Raw genomic sequence first — 18,034 nt, 5'->3', positions numbered from 1 at the left:
AAAAATATTTATTAAAAACAAAAAAACACGAAAAATAAAAAACTTAATCTAAAAAATTCAAACCAAACACACAGAATTAATTTTTTTTTTCAGTTTCTCTGGTATTTTTTATTTTCCTTTCCAATTTTCTATATAAATCTATGAATCGATTTCACTTCTTTCCTTCCACTTTCTTGTAATTTTATTTTTTATTTTTGGTCGGCACCAACAAAATTTTCATCTATGCCTTTGAGTTCTCAGAAAAAGGAAAAAAAAAACAAAATTTTAATTAAAAAGAGGGGAAAAAAAGTACAAGAGGAGAAGAAGTCACCACAGAGAACGAATAAGAAAAGTAAAAGAAGCACATGCTCATATCCTACATATGGCTCTCCAATTCCTAAAAAATAATAATAATAAAAATAAATGAGAAACCCCCTTTAAAAGGAGCAATTAATACCAAAAAAAGAGTAAAAAGACAAATCCTCCACCCCCCCCAATCATCTACTTTTTATTTTCCTAATTAATAGTACTCTTTTTGTTGTCAACAAAAAAACAAAAAAAGGGATTTCTGGTTTCAGATAAACATGAAATTTCATTTAAGTGACACACGAAATCTAACACAGGATCACAACAATAATTCAAAATTTAAAAGTTAAACCAAAAAAGAAAAAGAAAAGAGAGCATAACAAATATCCAACTGACTTCTCTAATGTTTAGTATTGCAATATCAATGAACAATGAGAGCGCTTCAAAAAGCAGTGCTCCCACTAGGTGTGGAACAAGGACTAGAATGGCCAAATAATCGAGTTTATGACTGTTCATGTCACTGTCGATCAAGTCTGACTGAGTTCAACACAGTTTATGTGGGAGTCTAAGCAAGTTTAAATCCATACATGAGCTGAGCACAAACCAGATCATAAGAGCAAATTTGTAAACAAATCTGGACTCAGACTGTAAATTGAAGTTACAAAGAGTTCCTCAGATGCAAGGATCCATCGTGTATAAAATTACAACCATCAAAGGCAAATAAATAACAATGATAATTCTCATCGACATAAGATACCGTAACAATGATCCACAGCTGCAGCCAAATCCACGAACCCCTTTCCAAATCTTTCCTAAACACTAACGAGTAAACTAGTGAAACTATGCCAAACTTAAATCAATATAGGCTAAACCCGAAAAACTGGCTAATTATGATAGCTAGTCCAAGAGCAATTGCTACAAGCGAAGAAGCCCATGTGAGCTTCTCGGTTATTCTAGGTACTCTCTCTTTTAATGCCTGACTACACGAGCCTATAAATACGGTATAACTTCCCATTGCAATTACTGTCCCAACCAAGAACATACCTAGAAATGCAGCGCCAGCCAAGCGAGAAGGCAGAGCTAGTGCAGGCAAGACCATCATCAGTGCATCAGGTTGGAGCCCGTGTACGATCCCTGTGGCAAAAGTTGCAAAACCAATCTTCTTTTTCTTCCCAATTGTTGGGTTTTCCAGAGATTCATAGACACTAACATCGCACTCGCCGTTTTCTAGGGCAACACATGGGGTTGGGACCTCTGAGGCCTCTCTGATTCCCATAGCACCGATAACAAGTAGAGTGAAACCGACAACTCTTGTGCCCCAAGTTCTTAGAACTTCAATATGGAGCCGATCTTTTAGTATTAGAAATAATAGGCCGAAAATGACTTGTCCGGCATCATGACCACAACCCCACAGGGCTCCAACAGCAGCACTCTCAATTCGAGAGCGGCCAATTGAGAGTGGAGCCAAAGCAGCAAGGTGGTCGGGTCCGGATAGCGTGTGTAAGCAACCGGCAAAGAAACCGGTCCATGCACTAGTTAGTAGTTCATTATGAATGAGCCTTCCACCGGCTGTGGCTGCAGCCGGAGCCCCCGTCTTGACTGCAGTTTGAAATGTGGCGAAAGCTGGTGACACAATCACTGGATGGATTAATATCACAATGAGAGCTGAAAGTAGTACAACTGTTCCAGCAGCAACTGCCTGAAACATTTTAGGAAGTGAAAAATGCTCTGAGAACATAAAAAAAAAAAAATTACAATCATTAAAAAACATATGATTACATACATGTGAAATATGTCAACTATAATCATTAACAAAATTATGAAATCATGTAATGCTGGAGTAATTGAGTGCTAGGAAAGGCTATTAGCGTGCTGCAGACAATAGGGTAATCAAGGATTTGATTGAAATTTAGGAGTATTATCCAAATCAATGTAACAAAGATGGACAACCTGCTCATGATTCAAGCAATTCACCTTTGAATTTTATGCCTAAAATGAGACACTAAGAACCTTAGACCCCAGCTATGGGTATCAAAAGAAAGTTTTATTGAGTTGCACAAAACCATGCACATAATTTAATGTTGTTCAGATTCAAGATGGAGGAAAAGCCAAAAGCAGGTCTTCCCACAATTCTATTTTCCAAAGACAACCACAAACAAATATTCTTCATCCAATTTTGCTGGAAACAAAGAAGCACATCTGATGTTGAAGACGGCAAAAGATAATTCAGGCAACATAATCATTTTCCTAAAAACGTGAATAAAAGAGCGTGGGATGAGGCTGTGGGAAAGGATACAATTACCAAAGATTGACAGGGGCCACAGTGCTCGATAGAGTTGATTGGCAAAAAAAGCCTTCATGTAGCCTACACCTGAATGATTGTAATTGAGGCTTCTTCTTCTTCAATTATTTATTTATTTAAAAAAAAAAATTAGTCAAAATTTTATACTTATGCAAACCTAACTCCTAGTTATAAAAGCCAAAGTGGCACATCTTTGATTGATTAAATGCGTTCTTGAAAACAAACTGATCATCAGAATCCGATGACTACTTACTAATATTTTTTTTTTCCTTCCAAAAGATCCACCCCCCATAAACCAAAAACATAATAACTAGCCAATATGAGTGCTTCCTTAGCATTGGTATTAAGTATGCTAGAATGTTTCTACTAACAATAATACCACAACGTGATGAAGAGATTGATGAAAAAGTGAAATATATATATATATATATATATATGTCGTTTGAATCTAAAGCTTTATATATAAGCATGAGGACAGGACCAAGATATACTACCAAATGCAGCTCGCCAAAAACCAAATTAAAGTCACGGTGATGGTCAAAAGTCAAAACTTTGCAATTTGCAGCCATGAAACCTCCAAACAAGGAGATCACAGAAGATGAACGGAACAACAAATCAGCCAAATTAAAAGATGGGCTTCCAGAGCTTGAAGCTGCACAAGAATTCCAATCGATTTGAACTAAAAATTTATAAGACACCATATTTACATCAAAAGAAAAATAAAGAGGGGAAGGTTTGCAGGGAATGAAGGAAGAAGAATATTATGGCTAGGCTTTGCTCAATTATTTCTCTTGCAAACTACTTCAGCTAAAGTGATAAAATTTTGTATTCCCAACCACTGCAATTGAGTATGATCGCTAACACTAGTTGTAAAGAACAGTTCAGATTAAAAGTCATATATCCTACTAAACAGACTATGGAGAAAATGATCATACAAGCCAGCTATCAAGTCCACAACCATTGTCTCTATATGTTTTGGAGGTAGCTAAGAACAAAGATCCAAGGACTCAAAGCTAGGATTTCAATAAGTTTCATGTTGATACATCCATAGCAAAACCAATGATGAAAACCAGTAAATTGTAAGAGGAAAGAGCAATAAATTCAAATTGAAACAAATGCACCCCAACCCAACAACACACAGCAAGAACCCCCAATTCCCCATCAGTAACACAACAACAAATATATATATATATATATATCTATATAATAAGGGAGAAAGGTTTTTGAATTTGTGTGAAAATGTATCAGAGATACATTTCAATTTAACGGTTGAGATGAGTTGTTTTTAACCATTAAGGGCTAAGATGCTTTGTGATATTTTCTACGTCCCGCCCAAAACAATCCTCTATCACCTGCATCCAAACATTATTTGCACACTCTCTCTCTCTCCAACTTCTTAGGTCTCAATCTCTCTCTACTCAGAGCTCTCTCTCTCTTCCTCTCCCTCCTCTCCACTGCTGCTTCGCTTCCACCGTTGCGCCGCCTCCGATCTCCACCGACAGCCACTCTTCATCTCCTCTCCCTCCCAGATCTCAGATCGTCCTCCGCCGTCACCATGTCTTCCCAAAGCAAACGCAGAGAGATGGTGAAACTATAAGTCTCCAACTTTAATTTGGTGTAAACTATTTTAATTTGTTGTGGTTGGAGTGGTTGTGATTTCTGAAATGGGTTTGACGGGTTTTGATTTCTGAAATTTGAAATGGATTTGATGGGTTTAATTCATAGAAATTCGAAGTTAAATGGATTTCTAATAATTTGTCATCCCAAAGTAAACGCAGAGAGATGGTGCAACTTTAAGTCTCTAACTTTAATTTGGTGTAAACTATTTTAATTTGTAGTGGTTGGAGTGGTTGTGATTTCTGAAATAGGTTTGATGGGTTTTGATTTCTAATAATTTGAAATGGATTTGATGGGTTTAGTTAAATTTGCATGAAACAATAATATTAGGAGTCAATAACTCAAAACACACCCACACAAATATGAAACAATATTTGATGATAAAGAGGATTACATAGTATTCTTATGTGTTTGATTTCTACTTTCAACTAGACATTCATTGCTCTTATTGCAACCATGGTATTCTTCTTCCCATAAAATTGTTGATTTGTAGGTATATTATTGATATCCTCTGTGGTTGGAGTGGTTGTGATTTCATCCATAAACTATTTTGATTTGTAGGAAATTATCATCCATCATGCTTGCTATAGGTATGATTTGTAAGTACATGATTGAACATAATAAAAATACTTTTTTTATTTTTTATTTTTTTGGCCATGTGTCATGTGTTAATGATGAAATAAAAAAAATCATACCTACAAATTCATTTGATGAATGAATGTGTTAATAGTTAGGATTTGTATAGTCAAGTTAGACAACCATGGCTTTAAATTTTTATTCTGTTAATTGTTAGGATTTGAATCTTTTTCAATTAATTGATTTTGAAATTCATGACTTAATTGGTTAGAATTTGTAATATCATATTATTCAAACTTTAATTAATCTCATGAGCAAAGCCTTTTTATTTTCTTAGAATTCTCCATTAGTATGATTTTTAATTTTTAATTTTTTCCCCCATCGTTTATTGTTTCAATTATGAAGTTATTTTCGAATTCCAATTTTGATTTTAGATTTTGATATCTGCATTTTAGATGTTTTTTCCCTCATTAATCTACAGGTAACATATTATTAGCTTAATGAAGAATAATATATACAAAGTTCTAAATTGAAACTGTATTTGTGTTTGTGTTGGAAAAATTAAACATTTTTGATTTCTAAAATGTGAAATGGGTTTCATTTCTAAATGTGTTTTGATTTTTGAATGTCTAAACTGTGTAGACTGTGTTTACATTTTTTTTTCCTTTTCTCTGCTCTTGCCTTAATCCGTTGTTTTTACTTTTGCCTCTACCGAAACCACAGGGAAGAAGTGATCAAATTTTGATGACATCCATTGTGTATAGCATTATAATGCTTGGACAAAAATATTGCATCTTCAATTTTATAGTAACTGTCATCTCAAAATGTTTGGAGATATTGGGATTAATCTTGGGATAAAATAAAATAAAATAAACTGAAAATTCATTTTTAAAATAAAGGCACGGTATAAATAAAAATTACAAAAGTACAAAATAAAGGACAAATAATCTTGGGATTAATCTTCTCCTGTCCAATTTTATTATGGGTATACACTGTCATCCCAACATTAATCTTGGGACAATGTTTGGAGATATTGGGATTAATCTCGGGATTAATCTCAACATCAATTTTATAGTAACTGTCATCCCAACATTAAAATCAAAATGTTGTCATTGGGGTTTGAAGTAATATTTTCATGTCATAGAGGAAATATTATATAATTTTTTTTTTTTGCCTCTTCACAATGTTTTATTGATTTTGCAATGTTTGTTTTAATGATAGAAAAGTTTTCTTTTTCAATGATCTATTTTTTGATTGTTTTACCTATTTTAATGATAGAAGTTTATTTATTTTCTATTTTTTTAATTAAGGTGTGAATTGTTTTACCTGTTTTAAGATATTATATAATTTTTTCTTTCCTCTCATTGCTAAAGGAGAAATAATCTTGGGATTAATCTTCTCCTATCCAATCTTCTCCTGTCCAATTTTATTACGGGTATACAGTGACATCCCAACATTAATCTTGGGATTAATCTTGGGACAAAATGTTTGGAGATATTGGGATTAATCTTGGGATTAATCCCAGCATCAATTTTATAGCAACTGTCATTCCAACATTAATCTCAAAATGTTGTCATTGGGGTTTGAAGTAATATTTTTATGTCATAGAGGAGATATTATAAAAAAAATTATTTCCTCTTCACAATGTTTTATTGATTTTGCAATGTCTGTTTTAATGATAGAAGAGTTTTCTTTTTCAATGATCTATTGTTTGATTGTTTTACCTGTTTTAATGATAGAGGTTTATTTATTTTCTATTTTTTAATTAAGGTGTGAATTGTTTTACCTATTTTAAGATATTATATAAATTTTTCTTTCCTCTCATTGCAATATACAATTGTTAATTTCTGAAATTCCTCGCTCCTCTTTCATTTTTGATTTCATTATTTTTACCAGTTACCAAACAGAAATTTCCAACTCCAGAACAGGAACTAAACTAATTCTCACCGAGGTAATCTCTTTCTCCTTCTCTTTCTGCTCTGTTTTGTTACCCACAAAAGGTATTATGAGTTTTTAATTCTTGGAACTCTAGAAAATGAAATCCTCAACATCATTTTGATAGGTAAGAAAACCCACCATTTTGATAGCAATTTGTTAGATACCTTTTTTTATTCTTCAAGTCACTGCCTCACTTCTTAGGGATTTGTTTGGTTGCTCACTTCTAATTTTGTATAATCTGAACTGCTAACCCCAAATCTTGACAAAACTTTACCCTTATGAAACATTCATATATGTGGATGTATACTTAAGTATTTGGCTGTAATCTTTGTTTAAAAAAATAGTACAGTTAATTTTATTTAATGAACCTTGGGTTTAATTTTAGTTAGATTTTCCCATTAATATTGATTTCAAAGAAGCAATTAGAACCTGTTTTTGAGTTTTGAGATTCTTAGGTTTCATTACTTTGGTTCTTCTATGTTGTGTGCTTTTGGATGATTCATGTAACATTTTTTTAATTAAGATAGTATTGTGTTATGTATAGTTCAGAAGTTGAGGCTCAATTTTACCATCAATTGGTCAATTGACTTGACAGGATTGGATGAAAAAAAAACTCACCCGCTTCTAATTGAATTATGATTTGCAACCTGTTTGGGAATTATGGTTTGAATGAGAGTGAAAAAAAATTGAGTCGACTCGGCCCTTTAGCTCTTTGGGGTGGGTGTGTAAAAAAAAAATAAATTTAAAGTCTGTTTCGGAATTATAATTTCTAATTAAAAATTTTAAAATCACTATAAAATATTTTATCATTTTTTTATAGATTTTTTTTGGGTTAAAAAATTAGAAAATTAACTAAGTTAGCAATTTTCAAATAGAGCCTAAATACAGGTGAGAAGAGTTTTATTGGGACATTTCAATGGTTGAGATCAGTTTTATTCAGTTTGAATGGTCTAGATTTAGCTTTTTGGGTTCCCACCCAACTCTCACGTCTCTCACATCTCAAACACACCTCAACTCTCACATGTCACAGTCATCTTCTCTCTTTCACCTTCATTTTAATTTCAAAATTTGAAACTTCATTCTCTCTCACACCTCTTCCTCTCATTCTCACCACACCTCTTCCTCTTCCCAAGCTTACTCTCTCTACCACAATAGCACCATCCAACTTTCCTTTATACAGCTCAATTCACACAGCTCCAAGGTAGAAGGTTAAATTCTCACTTTTTTTTCCCCTCTTTTGTTATTGTTCCGTTGTATTTTCATTTGTACCATGTTGGGTTAGGTTTTTTTTGGAAGAGGGTGTGAGAATCAAGGAGTTTTATTTGCGTTCTACTTGTGTAAAATGTGATATGATTTGTGTAAATGTGAGGGTGGGAGAATCTAGCATTTTTATTTGGGTTTTGATACGATAATCTATTTGTGTAAATGTGATATAGTCTAAGGATTTGAAACTCCAAACAAAGCCCCTCCTCTGCAACAAAGCACATAGCCTTACAAAGAAACCCAGGTAATATTTTATTTTTTTCTCATCAGCCCAGAACCTTTTCTTGCTGTAGAAACTTTTCATCCCATAAACTTTTCTTGATGGTCTTCTCTCTCTATTAATGCATGGGCTACATTCCAGTATTTGTGAATGCATAGGACACATTCCAAGCTCATCATTGTTTAGTTGTATACATATGTGTCAAAATCCTTTAATAGTAATTCTGCTAACTGTGTCTCTGTATTTAATTTTGTGGCTTGCTAATCAAACATGCACATACTTACCTTTTTTTCTCTCTTTCATATGCAATATTTTTTTTGGTTCGGCAACCCCATGCTTTGCCATGCAGAAATCTGCAACTGACTAATCATCCTCTAATTTACAACCTATCGCGCTTCCATTATAGAAATGGTCAAATTATTTAGTGAACAATCTTTCGACGTGCCCTCATTTGAAGTCATCGTGAATAATCAAGCAATGTATTCACTGTGTGTGTATATATAGATACTAGGATTCTATGCACACACAAAAAATGTATAATAATTTTGCATGGGTGATTTAATGATAGTTCAAACCCCAAAAGACAATCAATTAGATGTTTAAATTACAAAATTATTATGCTAAAAATTATTACAGAGAATGATAAGATTGGTGGTTGGCATTTGAAGGGGTAAGATGAAAATAGCAAAGATACACAGAAGAGGAGATTGAGAGATTACAAATATGACAGTTGAAATGTTTGCATAAAAGAAGGCAAAGGGTGAGTTGAGAGACGGACACACATAGATGGACATGAGTGATGACCCATCACTACTGATTGTCCAATATATAATGCAAAGGAGTCCCAGATTGAAGACACACTAATAGACCTTTTTGAGACTCCTTTAGCTTTACCATTCTATGTCAATAACTCAAAATTTTTTTTGATGTTTTTTAATTTCCCAACAGTGGCTTCAAGACCCATTGTTCAACACCAAAATAGAGGTATTTTACATTGTCTCTTGAATTTCCCTTTCTCTGCTCTTGATCGCTGTTGTTGGTTGATTATGTTGTTTGGATTTGTTGTTTGAATTCTGAATCCTGAAGGATTTGTTGGTTGATAATATTTTGTATTACATTTAAGATTTCATGTACATCACACAGTACTTCTCTTTTGTAATAGTCAGCCTTCTATTTGACATGTAACTTTATAGAGATATGTCCAATTTTGGAGTTAATAATAATGTATTTTGCAATTGAACCCATCTCAATCTCAATTAAACAGTGGACGTTTTATTTCTAGACTTTTAAGTCTGTAGAAAATTTGCCAAAAATTTACCAAATAGGTTTTTGTTTTCAAGCTTCTTTTTTTCTCCTTCCTTGAAAGTTCAAACATTGAGTTTGGATGTGCTTTGATTGTTGGAAAACTTTGTTCTTTACTTGCTTGCAAAACTTTTTGCTTTATTGTTGACTGTAAATGAAAGAACAAAACAACAACTTAAAGATCGCAAAAACACGTAATTAAACTAAAATAAAACTATTTGAGCCTTAATTGAATTTCATTTGAAAACTTACCTATGTTCTTATAAAGTTTAATTTTAAATCCCTTCATTTGATTGGAAACTCCCACACCTTCTGTGAACTTAGATAGATGTTTTTGAGTTTGTTTCATGGTGGGTCACCAAAGCTCAATAATGGTTGTTTGCCTATGCCATTTTCTTGGTATAGAAACAGGAATTTTCAGGTTGAAGGCATAATTTCATCTCTATAATTGATTATTTATTTTTAAGACAAGAAGTGCTGGGATTACAATTATATTAAATTAATAATTGATAATTTATAATTTATTAAATAGTGTTTGGATTACAATTATATTCTAATCCCAACATTATTTATACCGTGCCCTTCAGGGTATACACTAGTGTATCTATATATATATATATGGTAAGAAAATAGAGCAAAAAATTCAAATTGAAACAAATGCACCTCAACAACACACAACAAGAACCCTCAATTTCATTTTCATAGCAGTAACACAAAATACCCACAAAACAACATGCAAGAAAATACATTCAATTGCATGACATTTCATACCTTTGGTGGCTGAGAAGATCTTTCCACAATTTGTTTGAGAAAATGGGGTTTAGGCTTCGACCCATCTGGTGAATCTACGAGGGAAGATGAGATCAAGTATTTAACAGGGAATTTAGTTTTGTTTTTTCGAGAGAGCGAGGCGACCCACCGGGACTCGGTGCGTGACGGCGACGGAAGATCAAGTCTTGCGGCGTCAACTCGGGCGAGTCGAGGGAGATTAGGAGAGAAGGGCTTTCGGTGGAGTTTGGATGGGATAGGGTTTGAGTAGATAAGTCTCTCCATCGTCTCTCTCTCCCCCCTCTCTCTCTCTCTGAGATTTTCCGGCCTTGGAAAGGTTTGAAGGTAGGTAAGAGGAGTTCACACAGGAGAGAGAGAGAGAGAGAGAGGCAAGGCAATCTGGATAGATAGAGCTCCGTATTATGCACTTTTTAATAGTGGTGGTTTCCGATTCGTTTAAATTGATCGAATCAATCGATCTGTTGTATTTTGAATAGACGTGTGATGAGGGATAAATAGTTACGGATTGATTTTTTTAAAAGGTATTTATCAATTAGTTTCATTAATTAAATTTATTTATTTATAAGTTTTAATTGATAAATTTATCATTATAAATTTATTTATAAAAATAATAAATTTATCAATAGGACTTAACAGGTAGTAAAATCTCAAAAGCAGGACCTATTGGTAATTTTTCCTTTTTTTAATTTGCTAAATGGATGGTGAATTTAAGATTTATTTGACTGTAATTGAATCGTCAAATCATGAGTCTTTTAATAATTTGTAAGATTTTATATTTTTAATTTATTTAAATATTTTATTTGTATTTTTAATTAAAAAATAGTTTAGATATTCTGTTATATTTTCAATTTATTTTTGATTTAGAAATCCTTTTATCAAATGACAATGGTTGATATTTGATATTTTTATATAGAAAATATAAGGCTTAATTTTGTCATTTAAAAAAAATCAAATTAAATAATTTTTGAATAAAAAAGTAATAAAATATTTTGATAATGCATGAGTTTCCTATATCTATTTATTATTGATATTTGACAATTTACTTGATAATTTTTTGGTTATTTTGAGTTGGATTGTTATCAAAAAAAAAATATTAACAAATTGTTGTATTATGTTTAAAATTTGTAAAGTTTAAATTTTCCAACCGATTCGCATCCATCTGCCAATCTACTCAATCTATATTCGCCAATTTGACAAACAGATCTCAATACGTCAATTCAACAGGCAAATGACTGATTAAAGATTCTCTGACTGCAACCAAACCGACCACCCCTAGTTTTCAACCGTGAATTACCATTTGTTTTTTGGGGGAGGGCGGGGGTTTTGAACAAAAAATATTTTTTAGGACAATTGCAAAAAAAACAAAAAATCAACCCAAAATAATTTACAATTTAATGAAAGAAAAAAAGTGATTATGACATGGTTTGGGAAGAGGGTTTGGGGGATTTTTGGCTAAAATAGTTATAAAAAAAATATAATAGGCTTTTTAAACTAATAAGATAATACATGACATTCAATTCATAATCATTATATTCTTTTTCTCACAAAAAAATCAAAAAATCCAAAAAAGTCAAAAACCTTTCCCAAACCAACCATTTTAGTCCCAGGTTAAAATAGCAAAAAAAGTCAAAAACCTAATCCACTTCCCAAACCATTCATAAAAATGAATAATTCTATTTTTACATCTAGGTCATTTCTGTGCATATTGTTAATAAATATTTTTTTATTATAATTTCATGCTAAAATAAAATTATCAAAATAACTTTATCTCTCTAATAAAAAAAGGGTAAATTACAAATATACTCCCCGATATTTGCTTAAAATACGAATTGCGATTGTGGTTTGGAAAATTACAAATACCTCCATGTCAGAATTTTTTATTTAACAAAATTAATTGAAAAAGTGAAATTTCTAACTATACACCTATACAATAATAAAATTATTTAAATTATTAATTGAAATAAAATTTTAACATTATTAAAAACTGTTAATTAACTTGATGATTTATTAATAAAATGACATATTTGTTATGAAATTAAAAATCTCAGGGGGCATAATGTAATTTCTAAAACTGCAAGGGTTTAATTTGTAATTTAAGTAAACTTCAGGAGATTTGTTTGTAATTTACCCTAAAAAAAACTTTAATTCCTAAGCTTAATTTCTTACCATTCTCTTGGTCGTGCTGACCTCCTTTAAAGGTTGTTTGGGATGTTTTAAATAAGTGCACTTTTTGACTTTTTATGAAATATGGGTTGAGTTTGAAGTGATGTGGTAGAGAGGTGATGTGATTTAAATAAGATGATGTGACTTAAATAGGATAGTGACTTTTTGATTTTTTTTTAAGATGCCAAACTTAGCCTTACTCCTTCTTTGACACCATCTTTTCTAATTTCTTTTTCTAGTATCATTCTTCTCTTACTCTGACCTTGCAAAATCCCATATTTTTAGATGATGGAGCAGTGTGGATATCGGGCATGGTGCCTAGGGTTTAGAAAGAAATGGTGGGCAATGAAATTAGATGTTAGGGAGTAGATGGATTGGTAATGGCGATTGATGATGGTAGAAGGATGGAAGTCGCAACAATAGTACAAGTTTCAAGAGGAGGAGTTAGTAGTTGGCTGATGATAAATGAAGAAGATAAGGATTAGTGGATAAGGTTAGGGTTTAAATGATGAAGAAGATGACGGTACTTTTGGTACGTTAAGATGTGTACTGAACAAAACATAGAATTTCAAATTTATTAAGGTCTCGTTTGGGAACATACTACTTTAATAACTTTTTAATTTTTTGGTTAAAATATGAGGTAAAAAAATTAGTATATTTAGAATGACTGTTTGATTTTTTACAAAAAAATTTTTTGCAAAAGGTAGAGAAAAAAGAAATCTTTAACCTTTTGTATAAATTGTTGGCTTTGAAGTTTTTTTTAGTAATTTTTTGACTTTTAGACTAAAACAGTTAATTGCCAAACGAGACCTAAGTTTGTGTCTTGAGAAAAAGATGCCCATTGGAAGGATTTAATGTGTGGAAACAAAATTATCTCATAAATAACAAGGAATCTATTATAAAATTACAATATTATCATTTTCCTTTCTCTCCTCTCTTCTCCCTCATTCCTATGTTCTCTTTGTCTTCTTTTTGTAAACCTCATTTTTCACTAGTGCCTCCTTTCAACAGTTGTAGCACCTATTCTCCAACCCTTTACAATCGTGACCAATCCAATTCCCATCATCTTTCGACCATCCCAGCTTATCTCTTGTCATTTCATAGCACTTGCATTTTTGCAATCTCTCCATTCTATCCCTCCATCTCGAAAAATTCTTAGGTGCAGATAGGGTACCATGTAGCATGCCACATGGTGCTTTCAACCAATCACAAACATCATGGCCTCCCATGTTGTCTCCCCATCACGCAACACATAAATATAGCTCCCTAGACACTAGGCTTACCTATTAGAGACCTCTAGTTGACATAACATTGGTATATTTATTAATGTTGTAAATTGCACTCACCTTGATATTTGAAAAAAAAAAAAATGCAATCAGTGTGTTTGGTTTGGGTTTTTTGAATTAAATTTTTTGAAAACTGAGTTTTTTTATTTTCGTGTTTTTTTGTTTTTAGTGAATATTTTTAAATTTTTAAATATTTTTTTATGTTTTTAGATGCATCTTACTTAGATGTATCTAAAAAGTAAAAAATTTGTGAAAAAATATTTTTAAAAATTAATAAATACATAAAAATACAAAAAATGTACTGAATTCTTGTTTTTTTTTTTGTATTTTTGGTATTTAGTGAATTTTTAAAAGTTTTTTTCAATTTTTTTTTTACTTTTTAGGTATATTTATGTTAAGTATGTCTAAAAATTAAAAAATTTGCTCAAAATATTAAAAAAATTCAGTAAAAACAAAAAAAAAACACTGAAAATAAGAAAGTAGAATTTTCTGAAAAGTATTTTTAAAAAATGATAACCAAGCATAGTAAATATCAGAAAATTAATATAATTACATTGGGTTCATTTAAAGTCTTGATTCATATAATTCTAAACTCTCTTTTATCAATAATTCCTTGTCCATATGGAAGAAAAAATAATATCATCATTTCTTTTACATTTAAATATATATTTTATCTTAATTTTCTTTGTGTATTCACACTGTTCATATTAATTCTGATTTATTTAGTTCTACTAAAAAAAATCAATATAAATATGTCAAAATTATAAAATTTACTATAAAAAAAAATGAATATAATTTAGGAAACTTTTTTGATAAATCCACTTTCTAAGAGCTTTATTCCATCAAACTCATATTCTTTTTGACTATTCCATTAGGTCCTATTTGAGATAAGAAGACCAAAATACCATTTTCATCTACTTATGTTCTATTTAGTTCACATTATTTTCTTATGTTTCAATAAGTCCTATGGGTGACATAATTACCAAAATATCCTTAATGTGAATGTTCACACCGTCAATGTGAATGTTCATATCGTCAATGTGTAGGGGCTCGGCCCATGTCGATCCTCGTGGGTGCCTGGAAAAATTCGAGTTGGACCGGGGCGGGCCCGGCCCATTGACAATGTGAATATTCACATGGACATGTTAACATCCACATTAATAGGAGTGTAAAATTAGCCCGCGTCCCGTGGCGGCGCGAAACCCGCCCACGGCCTATGGGTGGCCTGGCGCGGGCCCGGTCCGGCCCGTTGACAATGTGAATATTCACATTGGCACATTAACATTCACATTGATAAGCGTATAAAATTGGCTCGCGGCCCATGGGCCGCTTATGGCCCGTTGCGGGCCCGGCCCGGCCCGTTGACAATGCGAATATTCACATTGACATGTTAACATTCACATTGATAGGAGTGTAAAATTAGCCCGCGTCTCGTGGCTGCTCGAAACCAACCCACAGCCCGTGGGCGGCCCAGGGCGGGCCCGACCCAGCCTGTTGACAATATGAATATTCACATTGACATGTTAACATTCACATTGATAAGAGTATAAAATTGGCCAACGGGCCCGGCCTGTTGACAATGTGAATATTCACATTGACATGTTAACATTCACATTGATAAGAGTGTAAAATTAGCCCGTGCCTCGTGGCTGCCCGAAACTTGCCCATGACCCATGGGCGGCTCGGGGCGGGCCTGGCCATTTTTTTTTTATTTCTTTTTAATTTTTTCTACCAAATTTTATTATTTTTCACAAAAAAAGACACTAGGCTTCGGCGCGGGACGAGCCTCGGACCGAGCCTTGAATGGGCCTTAACCGGGCCGATGGGCCAGCGCCGGGCTTCAAAGTGATGGCCCAGGCCCTAGCCTAGGGTCTCGGACTAGGCTCGAGCCTGGGCCCAAAAGAGCCTTTCCCGGACCGGCCCATAGGCCAAAAAATTAGGCCCGGGCCCTAACCCTGGCACAAGGGTATTCGAGCTTTGGACGGGCCGATGGATCGAGCCTCGGGTCGGGCCGGTGGGCCTAAGCTTAGCCTCAAGCTTAGGTTGGGCTTGGCCATGTTTTTTTAATTCTTTTTAATTTTTTCTACCAAAATTTTATTATTTTTCACAAAAAAATACATTGCGCCTCGCCCGGGCTGGGCCTCGGACCGAGCCTTGAATGGGCCTTAAGCGGGCCGCTGGGCCGGGCCTCAAAGTGATGACCTAGGCCATAACCTAGGGTCTCGGACATGCTCGGGCCCGGACCGAAACGAGCCTGCCCCGGGCCATAGGCGGGCTTCGGGCAGCCCACGGGCCGCGGGCCAATTCTACATTCTTGTTAATGTGCATTTGAACATGTTAATGTGAATATTCACATTGTCAATGGACCGGGCCAGGCCTACCCCCGGTCGCAGGCAAGCTTCGGGCAGCGGGCAATTTTACACTCCTATCAATGTTAATGTTAACATGTCAATGTGAATATTCACATTGTCACGGGTCGGGCCAAGCCCACTTCGGGCTGCGGTCGAGCTTCGTGCCGCCCACGGGCTGCGGGCCAATTTTACACTTTTATCAACGTGAATGTTAACATGTCAATGTGAATATTCACATTGTCAACGGGCGCGGGTCGGGCCTCCCCTGGGCCGCTGGCAAATTTTATACTCTTATCAATGTGAATGTTAACATGCCAATGTGAATATTCACATTGTTAATAGGCCGGGTCAAGCTCGCCCGGGGCCGCCCATGGGCCGTGGACGGGTTTTAGGCAGCCACGGGGCGCAGACTAATTTTACACTTCTATCAATGTGAATGTTAACATGTTAATGTGAATATTTACATTGTCAACCGACCGGGCCGAGCCCACCCCGGGCGGCGGGCAGGCTTTTGGCCGTCCATGGGCCGCGAGCCAATTTTATACTCTTATCAATGTGAATGTTAACATGTCAATGTGAATATTCACATTGTCAACAAGCCGGGCCAGGACCGCCCCGGGCCGCCCATGGGTCGTGGCACGGGTTTCGGGCAGCCACGAGGCGCGGGCTAATTTTACACTCCTATCAATGTGAATGTTAACATGTCAATGTGAATATTCACATTGTCAATGGGCCGGGTCGGACCCGCCTTGGGCCACTGGTCAATTTTATACTCCTATCAATATGAATGTTAACATGTCAATGTGAACATTCACATTGTCAACTGGCTGGGTCGGGCCCGCCCTAGGCCGCTGGCCAATTTTATACTCTTATCAATGTGAATGTTAACATTTCAATGTGAATATTCACATTGTCAACAGGCCAGGCCGGGCCGGGCCAGGCCGGGCCGGGCTGCCCATGGGCCGTGGGCGGGTTTCGGGCAACTACGAGACGCAGGCTAATTTTACACTCCTATCAATGTGAATGTTAACATGTCAATGTGAATATTCACATTGCCAACGGGTCGGGCCGGGCCCGCCCCGGGCGGCGGGTCGGCTTTTTGCCACCCATGGGCCGCGGGCCAATTTTATACTCTTATCAATGTGAATGTTAACATGTCAATGTGAATATTCACATTATCAACGGGTCGGACCGAGCCCGCCCCTGGCCGCCCATGGGCCGCGAAATGGTTTCGCGCCGCCACGAGACGTGGGCCAATTTTACACTCCTATTAATGTGAATGTTAACATGTCAATGTGAATATTCACATTGTCAACCGGCCGGGCCCGCCCCGGCTCGCGAGCGGATTTTTTGTCGCCCACTGGCCAATTTTACATTCCTACCAATGTGAATTTTAAAATATGAATGTTCACATCATAAAATTACTAACCATTCAAAAAATATTTATAAGGGTATTAAAATTAAATATAAGGGTATAAATATCCAAGAAAATAGTGTAAATCAAGAAAAAAGACTTTATGAAATAAAACTATACATACATGAGACTAAATGACTTAAAAAATTCCTTGATGAACTTTTTAAATTAAAACATTTGTAAATAAGATTTATCAATAATTTTTCCTATAATTTACCTGATTGATAATGTTATTATTCTTTTTAAAAAAATCCCTAAAAAAAGCTAATTTTAAAATCTGAACACAAATAAGTGACATTTATGAAACCCACCACCACCACCACCAAAACCAAAGAACCTGTCTGTTTTTGACTTTTTAAGCCTCCGTTTGGGAAGTGGGTTGGCTTTTTGGCTTTTTGGCTTTTTTGGCTATTTTAGCCTGGGCTAAAAAGTTTGGTTTGGGAAGGGCTTTTTGGCTTTTTGGCTTTTTTGGCTTTTTTTGTGAGAGAAGAATGTAATGATTATGGGTTGGATGTGATATTTTGTTTT

The 18,034-nt window shown here is 34.7% G+C and overlaps 1 protein-coding gene across 1 annotated transcript; it reads right to left on the bottom strand.

The window, feature by feature from the left end:
- Positions 1–906: 906 nt before the first annotated feature.
- Positions 907–10,757, bottom strand: LOC114260299 (chloroplast protein FOR GROWTH AND FERTILITY 2). Its single transcript, XM_028200381.2, has 2 exons — positions 10,275–10,757; positions 907–1,984 (listed from the first exon to the last, which is right to left on the bottom strand). Exons 1-2 carry the CDS (start codon positions 10,554–10,556, stop codon positions 1,142–1,144), a joined length of 1,125 nt encoding a protein of 374 aa, XP_028056182.1. The 5' UTR covers positions 10,557–10,757; the 3' UTR covers positions 907–1,141.
- Between the last annotated feature and the right edge of the window lie 7,277 nt (positions 10,758–18,034).

The sequence above is a fragment of the Camellia sinensis genome, chromosome 5, assembly GCF_055761805.1.
Source record: "Camellia sinensis isolate YWXY chromosome 5, ASM5576180v1, whole genome shotgun sequence".
NCBI lineage: Eukaryota > Viridiplantae > Streptophyta > Magnoliopsida > Ericales > Theaceae > Camellia > Camellia sinensis.
This window is presented reverse-complemented; position numbering and strand designations above follow the sequence as displayed.

What these genes read in the sequence shown, in the direction of transcription:
- LOC114260299 (XM_028200381.2), bottom strand. Translation starts at nt 10,556, where the DNA reads ATGGAGAGACTTATCTACTCAAACCCTATCCCATCCAAACTCCACCGA. An exon ending in GATCTTCTCAGCCACCAAAG is followed by an intron (nt 1,985 to 10,274) that starts GTATGAAATGTC and finishes AAAATGTTTCAG; the next exon opens with GCAGTTGCTGCTGGAACAGT.